At 38.6% G+C, this 17,239-nt stretch overlaps 1 protein-coding gene across 1 annotated transcript in view; it reads left to right on the top strand.

Annotated features, from left to right (window-relative positions):
- DHX36 (DEAH-box helicase 36) overlaps positions 1-17,239 on the top strand; it is a 53,801-nt gene that overhangs the window by 28,165 nt on the left and 8,397 nt on the right. Inside the window, exons 13-24 of the mRNA XM_061637091.1 lie at positions 784-839; positions 1,716-1,780; positions 3,625-3,768; positions 6,252-6,369; positions 9,828-9,926; positions 11,104-11,277; positions 11,511-11,597; positions 12,444-12,527; positions 12,624-12,723; positions 12,811-12,901; positions 15,890-16,010; positions 17,009-17,161. Of these exons, the coding sequence (XP_061493075.1) occupies positions 784-839; positions 1,716-1,780; positions 3,625-3,768; positions 6,252-6,369; positions 9,828-9,926; positions 11,104-11,277; positions 11,511-11,597; positions 12,444-12,527; positions 12,624-12,723; positions 12,811-12,901; positions 15,890-16,010; positions 17,009-17,161 (1,292 nt within the window). The remainder of the gene's footprint in view (positions 1-783; positions 840-1,715; positions 1,781-3,624; positions 3,769-6,251; positions 6,370-9,827; positions 9,927-11,103; positions 11,278-11,510; positions 11,598-12,443; positions 12,528-12,623; positions 12,724-12,810; positions 12,902-15,889; positions 16,011-17,008; positions 17,162-17,239) is intronic.

Raw genomic sequence — 17,239 nt, 5'->3', positions numbered from 1 at the left:
AATAAATACTGCACTTTATGTAGTAAATTAGCACAGTAGGGCTAAGCTAAACCATTCTCTCTATTACACTAGTTTTTTTTAACACACAATCTTACTGCAGTTTGAAGTAGTGCTCCCTCTAAACTCCACCAATTTTCTCTACCAGCTTATTACAGTCCCGACTCCTGACCTAGTGCCCTCTAAGTGTTTTGGACTACAAATCCCATCAGCCCCAGTCAGCAAGGCCATGCTTCCATCAGCTGCCTAAGACTGATGGGAGGTATGATCCAAAACATCCAGGCTGGAGAAGGCTGCATTTGAAGTTATGCAGGCAGAGGTAGTCCCTGCCTTCAGATCTCAGTGAATGGTGGTCTAGATATGGGCAGAGGTGCTGGGCCAGGCTGACAGTGGTTGTATAGATCACAGCCAGCCCCTTCAGTTATAACCAGAAAACTATGTGGAACCAATATGAATATCTAAGAACTGGTGCCATGTAGTTGCACCTGCCGCTTCCCATCAGAACACACAAGGCTTGACTTATACGGAGTTGGTCCTTTTAGCCCAGCAGTGACCCAAGATCTTGGCTAAACTCTTTCCCTGTCTTGCTGTTCTTTTTTTTTTTTAACCTGGAGATGCCAGGAATTGTACCTCGGGACCTCTGCATGCAAGGCAGGTTCATAGAATCATCAAAAAATTGTTCATTAAGAACTATTCATACAACTGTACCTTCTCTGTATTAAATTCTTTCTAGATTTTCAGTTCTTTCCAACTGAATTTTACCATAATGCCTATTTTTATTTTCAGATAGGTTCATTATTATACCTCTGCATTCACTGATGCCTACTGTTAATCAGACCCAGGTAAGTATTATAATTGGCAGTGATCATGATTTAATCTTTCCTACAATAAAAACGCATCCATTTGATATGAGTGTCCTAAACCTGCATTCAGTTTTTTAAACTAAATTAGAATGATTGCTAAAGCTGAGCTTGCACAGAACTTTGTTTGGATCCAAAGAAATGCAGGTGGAAGGAATGGGGAGAAGATTACTTCTGTCACAGAATATGCCTCTGCTTGATTTTCAGCTATTCCCCGCCCCCTTTCCCATCAGTCCCCACCCCACAGCCCTCCCTGTTTACAGGGCCTCATGACCTTTGGGTGAGAATTTTGTGGTGATGCAGCTGAGATGGGGGTGACAGAAAAATCATATTCTGTCTTCCCCATCCCTCCATTTCCACTGATGTTTCTCTAGATTCAATCCCATGGGTATATTTTAAATTTACTATTTTAGGTAACACGAAAATACTGAACTCAGCCTTATTAAGCATCAAGGAAGGAATCAATTGTTCATTGTATGGAATCTCCATGTACTTTGAAATAGGCACCAGAACTTTGGCTACTATACAGAACACAATGCCTGAAGCGGAAGGTATAGTGTTTGTTTAAACATGGGCTCTCCCTAATTTTGTAATTCATCAGCCTTTCAAGAGATCATATCCCCAACTCGGAATAATTTTTTTGATCCTGGATTGCTGTTGTAAAAATACCTTAACAGAATGTTTCAAGCATCCATTAATGCTTAGTTGCTCTGATGTTAAGATTTAGTATTAATGTATGTGGGTGCATGTTTTGATTGAAAAAATAAATTAGGTAAATACGTTTTAGAATGAAAATAGACTCCTAGAACAAACTTTATCATTTTGTGATTTTCTAAATTTTATCTTATCTTGTGTTAGGTTTTTAAAAAGACCCCTGCTGGAGTCCGTAAGATTGTAATTGCTACAAACATCGCAGAGACGAGGTATGTCCTTATTTATGCTTCTAGCAACACTTGGAAAGAGCATTTTTGAAAAGGAATTTCAGAAGGAAATCACTCTGTGCTTTATAGATTACAGCAAAACCTTTGACTGTGTAGATCAGCCTTTCCCAACCAGTGTGCCTCCAGATGTTGTTGGACCACAACTCCCATCAGCCTCAGCTATCATTGCCAATGGTCAGGAAAGATGGGAATTGTGGTCCAACAACATCTGGAGGCACACTGGTTGGGAAAGGCTGGTGTAGATCATGAAAAACTGTGGAATGCTTTAAAAGAAATGGGGGCGCCACAGCATCTGATTGTCCTAATGCGCAACCTATACTCTGGACAAGAGGCTACTGTAAGGACAGAATATGGAGAAACCGATTGGTTCCCAGTCAGAAAGGGTGTGAAACGGGTGTATTTTATCTCCCTATTTGTTTAATCTGTACGCAGAACATATCATACGGAAAGCGGGATTGGACCAAGATGAAGGAGGTGTAAAAATTGGAGGGAGAAATACCAGTAATTTAAGATATGCAGATGATACCATACTACTAGCAAAACCAGTAATGATTTGAAACGAATGCTGATGAAAGTTAGAGGAATGGATTGATTCCATGAAGCCACAGACCTGAACTTTCATGATCTGAACAGGGTGGTTTATAACAGATGCTATTGGAGGTTGCTGATTCATAGGGTTGCAATAAGTCATAATCAACTTGAAGGCACATAACAACAACAAATAATTATTTAGCATAGTGGAAAAAGCAATAATATATATATACTGTACAGTAAAGCTGTATGTTGTGATATTGATTCATCATTGGACAATTTTATATGGAAATTTAGTATAGAATGGATATACAAAGGGAAGCAACACATATTTGGCTTGTAGGAATTTGCTCCAGTTTAAAACAATATCTGATGTCCCACACACACACCAGTGCACTTGAAGCTAGACAAAAAAAATCTTGTAACCCAGACCTTGTCCATAGTGGCATCCCTCTCTTTTGCTAGTGTGCTTCACATTCTTCCCTCCCCAATAACTATTACACTGATAGGTAGGGGATTAGGCAGGAATGCTGCCTGCACTGGATTTGCATTCTGAAAAAGTTCAGAACCTAAAATTTTTTATTAATAGAATAAATTGTACTTAGTCTTAAGCATGTTCATAAATGATTATCCAAGACTGCAGCCCTCAACATGTTTACTTACAAAATTCATTATTTAAAAATAGAACTTGCTTCCAAATAAGCATGCTTTTTGTTGTTAGTTAAATATAATTAGACTATAACTAAAATTAGACAGGTGCCTAGTATCTTGATGTTTAGGCGGTTACTGAGGACATTTTTTGTTAAGGATGCTTTCTCTGACCTCATTGTGTTGAATATTAATTGTGTAGATGTAGAAATGGTTTTGTTGTTTTTAGAGCATTCTCCCCCCCTTTTATTGTATTTTACCTTATTGTGACTGCTTCAGTAGCTTCTGGTTGTGAAGTGGTTTATAAATATGTCAAATAAATTAAATTCTAGAACTGTGTCTGCTGACAATCTTAGCTTTTGGTATGTTCAGTAGGAGCATTCTCACTACAGTTTGAGCATGATTACTTTTTGGTTTTCTCACAGACATCACACCTTGACAGAAGTGTGCTTGTTAAATTGTAGTAAAATTGTAGCAAGGGATGGTTGTTGTTTGTTATGATTAATTGCATAACCACCTAGTAGAAAAGGACAATGTGTGTGTTTGTAAGGGGGCAAGTTGATGTCTTACAGATTGACTTATCAGTGCAAACTCTCTCTATTTGATGTAGGAAATCTAACAATTTCTTTCTCCTTCCATTCCTGCAGCATCACCATAGACGATGTGGTATATGTTATAGATGGAGGAAAGATAAAAGAAACTAACTTCGATACACAGAACAACATTAGCACAATGGCTGCAGAGTGGGTTAGCAAAGCAAATGCCAAGCAGAGGAAAGGTAGAGCAGGAAGGTAAGAGTAATGTCTAGAATTGACAGGAACAGGAAAGTCTTGGCTACTGCAATGTTCAAATAATTCCAGTTTACTTTAAAGACATTAACCTTTCCCCTCTGTCTCTCCTCACTTTGCTGAGTTACTCCATGAATCTGAAGCTTTTCCGGTAGTGACTTTATTTGCTGGCTTGGTTTCTGTTGCCCTCTCTCTGATATTTCCCCTATGGAACACCTAAAGCAGTATAATGAAATCCAGTGCATTGTAAAAACCAGTAGATCAGAGAATGAATTATGTAGTTAGATGCATACTCTTGTATCTTAAAGCTTTGATAAATCAGGCTGTAACCTGTGAAAGTTCATAATTGGTTAGCCTTTAAGCAGTCACAGGAGTGCTTCAATGTTTTGCTTCCACAGACTAACATGACAACTCTTCTAGAATTAAAGGTTAATTTTAGAAGTTACAGGAGTACAGTATCTCTCTCTCTTACAGTCTAAAAATGGCATATAATAGAAAGAATTCTGAGCAAACTAGACAGGGAAAAGAAGAAACAATAATTGTGCTTGTTGGACTCCCTCAAGTCAAATCTTAAGACATAACCCACTAGGACTGTGAGCACAGTACATATACCTAGAAGATTCCTATAGGTCCCGGAGCCCTATTTCCTCCCTGCCTATGTGAAGAGGCAGTATGATCAGAGGTTGAGCTCTGAGCACAAATAATTTGTAGTGAGTTAATGCATGTGTAGGGCAAATAAATTGTGCCCTGTAGATTTTTCCACTAGCATATTAATATTTGGTATTACCTACTTACCAGATATACTGAAAGAGAAAGTTCAGCATCGTCCTTGAAATATTTTTCTCACTTCACTATATTAGTCCCTAAAAAATTCTCTCACTGTCTGGGGAACTCTTGAATACCTTACCACACAATTTAGGTCAGATTGTCTTCATCATAAACACTGGGGAATGAATTTGCCTTGAATGTCTGATATTCAGGTGCACTCAATGAGGAAAAACGTGTTCAGTCTAATATGTGTACTTATCTTAACCATGTGCGCAGAGCTGTGTTGATGCACAGAGTTGCTTGACTCAACGTAGCTATAGTTCTATCTTGTGTGAGCTCAATCAGGCATAACTGGGTGCAATCCCGTTGTAAAAGGTTATTGTTTTACTGATTTACTTAGTTTTCTGTTGATATATGTCAGACTGGCAGTTAGATACATCATCTGTGCTCTCACCATATCTGTGTTAATTCCTTGTGCCATTTATTTTATTTATTTATTTATTTAATTATATTTTTAAACCGCCCTATAGCAACAAGCTCTCAGGGTGATACAACACGATAAAATCACATTTAAAATCCAAGTGAGTGTGGATAACACTATACAATTATAAAACATTTAAGAGCAGAATGAGAATAAAATTACAATAAGAATTAAAATTACAGTATTTAAGTTAAAATTAGGAATTAAAATTAAGCTTAAAATGCCTGGGCAAAGAGGTAGGTTTTCACCTGGCGCTGAAAAGATAACAAAGAAGGTGCCAGGCGTATCTCATCTGGGAGGGCATTCCATAGTTCGGGGGCCACCACTGAAAAGGCCCTAGATCTAGTTGCTGTTCTCCGGGCCTCCCTGTGAGTTGGGACCCGGAGAAGGGCCTTAGATGTCGAGCGCAGTGAACGGGTAGGTACGTAGCGGGAGAGGCGCTCCATCAGATATTGTGGTCCGATGCCGTTTAGGGCTTTATAGGTAAGAACCAACACTTTGAATCTGGCCCGGAAACATATTGGTAGCCAGTGCAGTTGGGCCAGGATAGGTGTTATATGGTCAAATTTTTTCGTCCACGTAAGAACTCTGGCCGCAGCATTCTGCACTAGCTGAAGTTTCCGAACCGTCTTCAAAGGTAACCCAACATATATAAAAAGAAGCTGGTGCCAGTTTGGTAATGCTTTCTCTAGTTTGTTGCACTGGAATGTTGACCTAGATCAGAGATGGGGAACATTTTTCAGCTTCCATAGCTGCATGCCAATGGTGAGTGTGGCCAGCGGTAAAAAAAAAAAAAAGGTGGAGCAACAACTGTGACTCTTACCTTTGAAAAGTAGACTACATTTCAGCCACACGGGAGCGAGAAGTTTCTACACACATACCCTCTCTCTGTTCAGGCAAGCAAGAAGCATTATGACAGTTCAAGGGCACATTCTAGCCAGGTAAACACACGAGCAGTGCAGAGCAGTGCAGATGAGGGGTGTAGGCTGTGGAGAGTCCTGAGAGCTAGTTTAAGAGGTCTGGAGGGGTCCATCTAGCACCTATATCTGGGGTTCCCCACCCATCTTAGATTATTGCTTCTCTTTAAAATCACTCCTTAAGCTTCTCATTCTTTCGTTGTTACTTTTCCATAAAAGGTACACTGCTGAACAGCTGCCACTTCATAATAATACATCCATGTTACTACACACATGTTGGAAAATAAAATGTGTGATTCAAAATATTTATCTTCTTGCAGAGTCCAGCCTGGTCACTGCTTTCACTTGTACAATGGTCTACGTGCCAGTCTGCTAGATGATTATCAGTTGGCAGAAATCCTGAGAACACCTTTGGAAGAACTTTGTTTGCAAATCAAGGTAATATATGCTATCATAAGATTATCAGTAGGATAGCCATTCTGGTAAAGGATTTTGCATTGAGCATAAAGATAGGGAGTTCACCCAAGTAGTACTGATCCAGATTGTATGAATATGGGGGTTTCTATTGTCATCTATGGCAGCTAGGTGCTGTGTGATTTTTAATTGTATTTTTATTGCTTTTTATTTCTTGTATTTTGTTGCATTTCAGTTTGCATTCCATAAGATTCAAACTATCACAATAAAATACAAGAAATAAAAGAAGCAATAAAATATGGTTAAAGATGACCATGAATATTTAATATGGACATGTCGTGGACTACCTGAATGAAGCTTGTGGACCACTTATGGTGCACGGACCGCAGTTTGGGAACCTCTAATCTAGTGTAAAGCCTTGAAAAACAGTTTCATGGTTAGATAATGGTTAGACTAGATCATTTTTGCTTGCTAGATCATATCTCTAGAAGGACCTGCCAATTATCTAAGGGATCACGGCCCAGCACCTTTTCCATCTGCTAGGCAATACTTACCCCTTGCTCACTCAGCCTCAATTTGACAATCAGCAGTCTGCACTAACTCTCAACTCTTGATCCTTTCGTGGAGCATCTCAGGGTGGAAGAACAAAGCGTTAGACCTGTCTTTCTTGGAGTATCTAAAACAGTATGACATCATTCTTCTACAAGAGACTTGTATGTCATGAATAGTGGTTGTAAATGACATTTCACAGTTCCTGTTTTTATTTTGAATGTTTTAAATATAATTGTATCTTTGTGTTTGTAATCCTGTTGTAATAGCCAATGGCTGTATACAATTATTATTAATAAAAGAAAGACTTACAAGAGACTTGGCTTGCAAAGGGGCCAGAACTAAATGGATTTACAACCTTTACACTTGAAGCTACCCCAAGCTCCAAGGGGGGTCGTTCTAAGGGTGGTTCGAGTATACTTGTTTCTACCAAGGGATGCTGCTTATAAGCTTTGCTTTTGAGTTCAGCTGCATGTATTGAGTAGCAAACTGGATTGGCACTATGGCAGAGGTGGGGAACTATTTTAACTCATGGGCCTCATCTTTATCTTTCTACACCCTGTGAGCCAAGTTTGACAGGTGGGTGGGACCAATCAGCTGTCATAATGATTGTGGGGGAGAGAGAGAGAGTGCTGAAGCAGGATTGAACTCACTGTGCATCAGCTGATGCACAAAGAGTTCAATCATGCTTGGTTCAGTTGCACCAGCCAGTTACCCACAGTGCATCTGGAAAGTGCAGAAATTAATATTGAACTCCCTTTGTATTAGCTGAATCTAGCAGGATTGACTGCACGCATCATGTTCTTCAGGCAGAACTAGAGTACACAGTCGAACCAAGCAGAGTTTAACCCCCACTCATCAGCTGACATCACACAATTGACAGGTGGCTGTAGCTGTAAAAAATGACCTATGGACCAGATTGGAACTGCTGGCAGGCCAAGATTTCCTGTAGGCCATCCCTGTATTTTGTCCTGACTGCTCCTGAACAAGCCCTGACTCTCCCTCATGTGTTTTAATTAATGAATTAGTTCTTGCCTTACTGGCAAATCAACAATTCCAGAGCAGGGGAAAGTCATATTTTGCTGGTGAGGATGTTGCTAAATACATGTGCACGGTGGTCCTGATTCCTTGTTACCCATTTTGTTTCTTAACTTAAGAAGCTTGTTCTCTAACCCTTTTAACTAGCAAATACCTTAAAATGTTATGCTGGTGATATAATAACATTTTAAAGTTTAATAGTTTATAAGCAGGAAGCTATTGCTTATCAGCTAAGCATTGAAAGAAGTGGTCATCCTTTCACTCCTGAAAAAGCCCACCCTGGACCAGATTTTGACAACTATTACCAGATCACAAATACACTCTTTTTGAGGAGGTGATCAAGATGGTTGTATTGCAACAGTGTTGAGTACGCTTGGGTGAAACAAATTATATTGGCTTATTCCAATCCCGGTTCAGACCTGGTTATGGGACTGAATTAGCCTCGGTCACCGTAATGGATGACTTTTATTAAGAGAGGGATGGGAGAGTATGAACCTGTTATTTCTCCCCCCCCCCAGATCTCTCAGCAAATTTTGATACCATTGCCTATCATGTCCTCCTGATCTGGATCTGTGAGATGGGCATTATGACTGAGCTACTGTTTTACAGTGGTTCCCATCTTCAGAGTCAAGTTTTGGAGAATAGCATTAGGTGATTATCATTCGGTCCCCTGGCAGCTATGCTCTGGGGTGCCGCAGGGTACCATCCTGTTCCCAATGCTATTTAACATCTACATGAATCCATAGGGAGCAGTCATTGGTATATTTGGGGTGAACTGTCATCATTCCACTGATGATACCCAGCTCTCTTTCTGAGTAACATCTGAATCAGGAGAGACTGCAAATCCTGGACTGGTGTCTGGACTCTGTGGTGAGCTGGATGAGGATCAGCAAACTGAATCCTGGCAAGATGTGGGTGGGCAGTTCCTGAGTCTGGACAATTTGTCAGTTGCCTGCTTTGGATGGGGATTGTACTTCCCCTGAAGGGAGTAGATTTGTCATCTGGAGGGTCCTCCTGGAATGCCTTTTACCTGATTTGGCTGTTTCTGAACCAGGACAGACTGACCACTGTTGTCCATGCACTGACAACCTTCAGGTTGGATTACTGCAATGTGCTGTATCTGGGGCTGCCCTTAAGGTTGATCCAGAAGCTGCAACTAATGCAGAATATGTCAGCTTGACTGCTCATTGGGCAGAATATCACCATCTTATTATGCCACTGCTGAAAAAATTGCACTGGTTGCCAAAAAGCTACTAGGCAAAATTCAAGGTGCTGGTACTGGTGTACAAAGCCCTATATAGCTTTGGACTGGGATACCTAAAAGATTGCCTCATCCTTATATATCCAGCCGATCCCTGTGCTCTGCAGGAGAGGGTATCCTGTGGATCAGAAGGTCCATTCCACACAGTGTTGGAATTGGGCCTTTGGTGTAGCAGCATCTACCCTTTGGAATTACCTCCTGTTATCTATCAGACCAGCACCTTCTGTCTCGTCTTTTCAGCATCTGTTAAAGACTTTCCTTTTTCAACAAGCCTTCTAAGGAGATTTTTATCCCAGTTGGTATCTGTAATGGTTTTGAAATAATTTTATATATAATGTTCTTTGTATATGCAATTGTTTTATGTATCTAATTATTTTATAGTGAAATCACTTAGAGAAGCTTCATAAAAAGTGATTTATAAATGAAGCGATAATTATTATAATACCTAATAATTACAGTAATCAATATTATTGATTAACATTATTATTAATAAACATATGGGTCCTTTTTCCGTGGCACCTCTTTTTTTAAAGAGTCTGTGGGAAAGTAACATTTGTATAACTCTGTAAATCATAAAGATGTTTTGCAGTTCAACTTGAGTTTATAAACAAAGGCAAATTTGGTTTTCTTTCAGATTTTAAAGCTTGGAGGAATAGCTCATTTTCTGAGCAAGCTAATGGATCCGCCATCCCATGATGCTGTGTTGTTGTCCATAAAAAATCTCATGCAGTTGGTAAATTGTAATTTTCCTCACATACTAATAAACTTGTTCAGACTTGAGAATGTTCATAGTCCTTATAAACCATTTGAAAAAACAAATGAGCAGTTACAAATGCTTGCTACAGAAATACCATGCAAATTATCTGATCTTGACACAAGGTCTTAGCATCTAAGGCAAATAATGCATCTGCTGTAACACATAATGACTTAATTTGATAAACATTTTGTTATACTAAGAAGTTAAATTTAAAATTTAAAATGTCTTGGTTCTCCCTTTGAAAGGTATACACAAATTTTTGTTCTTCCAACTACAGATGTAACTAGAAAAATGAGGACATTGAAACAAAACAGAATAGTAAAATCTTTATACTTCTTACTTGTAAAGTACAATGGGCAGAGGAATATTCATTTTCCTGGCTTATTGCTGGCAATTGTTTAAATTGTTTGGTATTTTATTCATTGTTAAACTGTTTTGAGAGCTGCAGTGTGCACCCCGCAAGTATAAATAAAAGTCCCAGAGTTTTAGTTTTAAAACTTAAAGTACAGAACTTGGGTTTCCTTGACATGGCATTCAACTATGCATACTTGTATTTTACTACTTGCTCATCATTAGTAGATGGGAAGGTAAATCTGTTCCTCAACTGGATCTGTTTCTTCCATACAAAAATGTTTTGTGATTAGAAACTGGCATATCTAAGTGACGTCCAGGTTATAGAACCTTTCTCCCTGACATCTGGTTCTCTATGAGCGATGGATTTTTTGTTTGCTTGTTTGGAGGAGCAGTTCATTATGTGAGCCCTCTGCTTTGCAGTCTGGTGGTATAGTAAGAAACTGTTTACTTGCCTTACTGTTGGTGAGAATTAGCCCTTAGTGTACTCAGTCAGCATGTGTTCAGGTATCTTTTCCTGTATATGTGTTAAAAAATTATAAGGAGTTAGATTAGGTTAATGTTCAAGAGATTTAGAATAAATGTGATGGCTGGAGGAAAGGGTAAAAAATAGAAAACGTAGGAATAATTTGTTTTTAGGGCAACACATTTTACTCTATAGAATTTTATTTATATTAGACTTTTTACAACCTCATTTTAATTACACTATATTCTTAGTTCTAATCCTTATGTTTTACAATAAATTCCTGAGATCATTTTCAGTATTCCTATTCTTTCCTGTTCATGTCTTCTTTTTTTATAGAATGCCTTGGATAGACAAGAAGAATTGACACCCCTTGGAGTCCATTTGGCACGATTACCAGTGGAGCCACACATAGGAAAAATGATTCTCTTTGGAGCTTTATTCTGTTGCTTAGATCCTGTTCTCACTATTGCAGCCAGCCTCAGCTTCAAGGACCCTTTTGTCATTCCCTTGGTAAATTATCTAAAGAGATTTAAAAGTAAAATATAAAACATTTACATTTTTGTTCTGAAAATGTTACTGGTAGAAGACCAAGCTTTTAAGTTCAGCAAGTTTGTTCTCTCCAATGTGCTACATTTTAGACTTAAGGCAAATTGCACCTGGTTTTATATCTGCTGAGCATTGTATGTTTTTTAAAAGAAAAAAAATACACAGATGAGTACAACTGTGTGTGCATTTCTCTTAAGGGCAAAGAGAAAGTAGCAGATGCAAGAAGAAAGGAGCTATCCAAGGGTTCTAAAAGTGATCACCTCACCATTGTGAATGCTTTCAAGGTAGATATGCTCTAGTTGATATGTGGTTTATCCACAATGGAATCATGGTTGCCACTTTAAAAAAAAAAAAGCATAAAGTGCATTCAGCTATTACATGAACCAACTCATGTTGCACAAAGACGAAATTGTCATGGTGCTTATTGGTATAATCTGTACTTGATTTAACAGTAGTGGCAAATTTTTATACATTGTTAGTAGATTAGCTTTGTATTCCATGTTTTATTCTATTGCTTTATTTATTTATTTATTTATCAAATTTACATGCCACCCTTCCTCCTAGAAGGAGTCCAGGACGGCAAAGAAAAAGACTAAAAACACTCTAAAACATCTTAAACATATTTTTTAAAAGATGTTTTGTTTTAATGCTTTAAAAATATCTTAAAGTAATTCCAACACAGATGCAGACTGGGATAAGATCTCTATTTAAAAGGCTTTCTGCTATGATTAATTCTAAACAATTAGAATATATGGGTTTAATTTTAATCTGGTATTGCCTCCAACTTGCAATTCATGAGGTGTGTTTTCTCTTGTTTTTGAGACCAGGATTAAGTTCTAGAGTGTAATCTTTTACACATGGTGGAGTAAGTAAGTGATATAAATGGCTCCTACCCATTGTCACTGAATTAATTCTAATCTGGATGTGTTGGCTTAATACAGCTCTATGAAAGACCTTTTTTGTGCTCCATTTTCTTTTTTAAAAAATTACTCTTATTGCAACACTTCATATTTCACTTCGTTAATACTCCACACAATGCTTTCTGATTCGACCTAGTACCTGGCATTCAACTGCTCTGTTCTAGTTTTCCTTTAACACAGGACCTATACTAAACATTTTTATGTTTTCAGGGCTGGGAAGAAGGCCAGCGACGTGGCTTCAGGTGTGAGAAGGATTATTGTTGGGAGTATTTTCTTTCCTCAAATACTCTGCAGGTAACAGTTGTTTGTCTATAGCAAGAAAATGTGTGCTTTTGAAACAACTTGTGTGACATATCGGTAACAACGTATTGATGGATTCTTGTTCTCTAGATGCTGCGTAACATGAAAGGGCAGTTTGCTGAACATCTCCTTGCAGCTGGGTTTGTGAATAGTAGAAGCCCCAGAGATCCCAAATCCAATACTAACTCAGGTAAATGCTGAAGAGGAGGAGCGTAGCAGGAATCCTTTCCATTCTGCTTTTGTGAATTGCGATTCACTTGATTACCTTCTTTTCCAGACAACGAGAAGTTACTCAAAGCTGTTATTTGTGCTGGCTTGTATCCAAAGGTTGCAAAGATCAGAGCAAACTTCAACAAAAAAAGGAAAATGTAAGGCTTTTTGAATGTTTTGAATACTCCTGAATCATGTTCCTGCAACTGGAACAAAGACACACTTCTAGACTCTACTATGGAAAATGTGTGAAGTAGTTCTTATAGGTCAAGCATGACTTTAATGGATGGCATTGGAAACCTGAATATGCTGCGATTTGACATCAGCAGATATGGCAGAAAATCTTGCCAGTGTTGACATTATTTTCTTACATGACTGATTAGCAATGGTACACGTGTTTTTCTTTTATTGCTGTCCTTTACAGTTATTTGTAGGGCCCTTGATTTCATTTAGTCTAGTTCTGACATTATAAAGGAAGTAGTAATGGTTCAGCTTTAAGAACATAACAGTTACCTTGATAGGTCAAACTATCAAGGGCACTGCTTGGGGCTCAGAAGAAGCTAAGTAAATGAATTCTTGTCCACCATTTTATTTTAACCAGTTCCCAGCCATATGCTGAGATACCTCCTCATGCTGAATGTGAAAATGATGCCTCTGTTTTGCTTCCGCTATATCAAGCCAAATGAGACTTGACCATGCACTTTGAGATTCCTGGGCGCTATATGGGCTGATGGATGTCATTCCAGGTGAGAAATGCTCTCTCCAGAGAAGTTCTCCTGGCAGTGACATTTGTCATCTTTTCAGTGTCAGGGAAAGATGCATTTATTTTCCCAGGCATTTTGACAGCTCTAATGGCCTGGTTTTGTGTGGTTACCTGGTGTTTGTTCTTGCGTGGATGAGGAGTGGATATTTATTTTTAGATGCTTTTTGAATAAACACTGTCCTATTTTTATTGTATTATTTTAATGGGTGTTGTATTGCTATTTGTTGGTGGCTTGTGAATTACTTTGGAACTTCCATTGGTTGTGGGAAGCAATTAACAAATTTAATACACTCAACTAATTAAATGTCTGCCACTTCTATGTAACGTGAGCAACTCTGAATTTTAAAAACCCTCAACTTTTGTATCCTGTTCTAGGGTGGTTGCTCCAATTCCTTGACTATTTGGTTGCCCTTTTCTGAACATTTTCCAGCTCTACAGTACCCTTTTTAAAGGGAGGCAACCAGAACTGTTCACAGGATTCCAAGTATACTGTATACAAATCTATGGGGAAGCCACACTTGGAATTCTATGCACAGTTCTGGTCACCTCATCTAAAAAAAGAGATTGTAGAGCTGGATCAGAAAAGGGCAACCAAAATTATTCAGGGGTTGAAGCAACTTCCCTATGAGGAAAAGTTGCAACATTTAGGGCTTTTTAGCTTAGAAAAAAAATGAGGTGGGGCATGATAGAGGTGTATAAAATTATGCCTGGTGTGAAGAAAGTGGATAAGGAGAAGTTTTTCTCCCTTTTGTAACACTAGAACTGGGAGCTGCCATCCAATAAAGCTTCAGGTTGGAAGATTCAGGACAGACAAAAGAAAGTACTTCTTCACACAACACACAGTTAAACTAGAGAATTCACTCCTGTAAGATGTGATGATGGCCACTAACGTAGATCGCTTTAAAAGAGGATTAGACAAATTCATGGAAGATAAGGCCATTCATGGCTAGTAGCCGAGATGGCTTTGTTCTGCCTCCACTGTCGGAGGATGTATGCCACTGAATGCCAGTTGCTGGGACTCACAAGTGGGGAGAGGGCTATTGTGCTCATGTCCTGCTTGCAGGCTTCCCAAGAGGCATCTGGCTGGTCTCTGTGAGAACAGGATGTTGGAGCAGATGGAACTTTGGCATTATCCAGCAGGGCTGTTATGTTATCTACTGGTCTGATAATGCCAGTTCATCATCTTGGGTATTTTGGAATAAGCTTTAAGAAAAGTAGGACCTGTAACAAAATGTTTCAATGCCTGATGCTGCTCTTCAGGATTCCGGACACTATTCCACTCTCCCCGCCCCTGCCTGGTTTTCCATTTTTTCCTCACCAGTCAGCATTCCATGCTCAGTTGAGCATGGTCAGTCTGTATTGGGTTGTTTTTGAGGGAGTCCCCCTGAGGGTTTTTTCTAAATATGTTTTTGTATTTCTGTAAAGTTTGGGGTTTTCTAAGGCTGCTGCTGCCATTTGCATGGTTGGTGCCATTTTGGCTTCAGAGTCATTTGGAGAATTGAGATTGCTAATGATATATATGATGTGGAGCTGTAGGCACACTTCTTAGTTTAGCAATTTACTTGATTGGCTAGAAGAAACCCTTGTGTATGAAAACTCAATATTTTATTGGAAAATAACAAGAAATAGTTGTCCTATTTGTAAGGCATGCTTACCTGTATGCAAATAGTTGATTATTCCTATTTGATTTGAGCAAGATGTAGTAGTGTAGTTTTGCCACTAGGTGGAGCTACAAATAAAAACTTAAACTGGGGAGATGTGTCAACTGCGTTCTCTTGTTCCCTTTTCCACAATCTGAAGATTTTTTTACTCGTAGATGGTTGGCAAAAATGCATTAGTTAAATTTTGCTTTCATGCTAAGCCCTATGCTGGGTAAGGCAAGAATAATAGTATAAAATGGCTTTTCATATGTCAAACACTTGTTTTCCTTGTTTTGAAAATGTGCTAGGTTTCAAAAGAGAATTTGAAATGAGGATACTTTTGTAAGAAAAAAATGATATAATTTTGTTTTCTCTCTTTTCCCCATCATTGGGATTATCTTTATGCAAACAGTATCCTCTTGCCTTAGAATACTTGCTTTGAATACAAAGAATTGAGAACTCACATTTACAGTGAAGTTGAACCAATATCTTATTTAATAATAATGCACATCCTTAAACTAATTTGGTACTCTGGTTAAGATTATGGGCTTAAAATCTCTTACATTTGCTTTCAGTTCTTGTCTAAATTTGTTGTAGGTAATGTCTACTTTACAGGTTAGTCTTTAACCATTGATGGCCCTAATATACAAAGCAGGCCTTTTCTCAGTCATCTTAAATCTTGGAATGTATGTGCATGTTATTCCTTTGCACCTGAATTATTAATAATTTATCTGTGTTTTAAGGGTTAAAGTTTCCACTAAAACGGATGGAACAGTTTACATTCATCCCAAATCTGTCAATGTTGAAGAGACAGAGTTCCATTACAACTGGCTTGTTTACCATTTGAAAATGAGAACAAGCAGTGTAAGTGAAATTTATTTAGTGCTTAAAACATAAATGTGTGAGGGTGTATTTTAAGTAGTCTCTCCACAATCCGTTCTGTTGAAGCAATTATAGTCTTCGTTTGCTTAATTAGTCTGGTCTATCGACAGCCCCACTAAGTGCGGTCATTACTGGACTTCACATGGGACCTAGAAATAACAAGTCCAGGTTGAGAGATGGTAACACCTTTGACACTTTACTGTTCTTCTGTGCTTTCCATTCCTCTTCCTCCTGATGCCTGCTCTTCACAATTCCTTAAGATTCTCGTGCCCTCCATTTTTCCCCTTCTGATCCCATGGCTGGCATTCCAAAATGGAGGAGTGTGGGATGACAGGCATAGCCCATGGAAGGGAAGAAGAGTTTGTTTTTTTTACAGGCCTAGTGATAGCATGTATTTTAGCTATAGCTTATACCCACTCTTTTTAATAAAGGAAAAACAATACAGGCATACCCCACTTTAACGTTCACAATGGGACTGGAGAGTATACTTTAAGCAAAAATAAACTTTAAGTGAAGCAATTGTCTTCACTTGTACTGCACGCAATCACCACTAGATGGCAGCGGCGTCATGCCAATAAAGTGTACGTTATTGCGAAGCCCGCAAACGTTAAGCGGGGTATGGGGACATATGGAGCATGGACGTTATAGCGAGGCGACGTTAAGTGAAGTGACATTAAGCGGGGTATGCCTGTACTTCTTTATTTAGCACTTGTTCATATGTAATGCTGTTAAACCAGTAAAGGAGTGAACTCTTGTGCAATGTTTAGAAAGAATTGCCGTGGTTTCACAAAACCTTGAATATTGTGTATTTTTCAGCACTCGCCACATTTTTAGTATTTCACTCAAGATGAAGTTCACACAGACATTTAAAATCAAGTAATTTGAGATCTAATTTTCGGTATGCGCTAGAACAATCTCATGCCCTATTCTGAATGTAGTAACAATAGTTTATGTTGTGCTTAATGTTTTCTTTGTTACAGATATACCTGTATGATTGCACAGAAGTCTCTCCGTACTGTCTTTTGTTCTTTGGGGGAGATATTTCTATCCAGAAGGACAAAGATCAGGATACAATTGCTGTGGATGAATGGATTGTCTTTCAGTCTCCAGCAAGAATAGCACAGCTAGTGAAGGTGAGTATGCTGCCCATTTTCTTTTCAGTTTTTCCTCTACAGAGACGGTGGCTTAGTTCTTGAAACAGCTTATATAGT

This window comes from Rhineura floridana, chromosome 7 (genome assembly GCF_030035675.1).
Source record: "Rhineura floridana isolate rRhiFlo1 chromosome 7, rRhiFlo1.hap2, whole genome shotgun sequence".
NCBI classification, from domain to species: Eukaryota; Metazoa; Chordata; class Lepidosauria; order Squamata; family Rhineuridae; genus Rhineura; species Rhineura floridana.
Note: the sequence above shows the minus strand (reverse complement) of the source record. Positions and strands in the feature narration are given on the sequence as shown.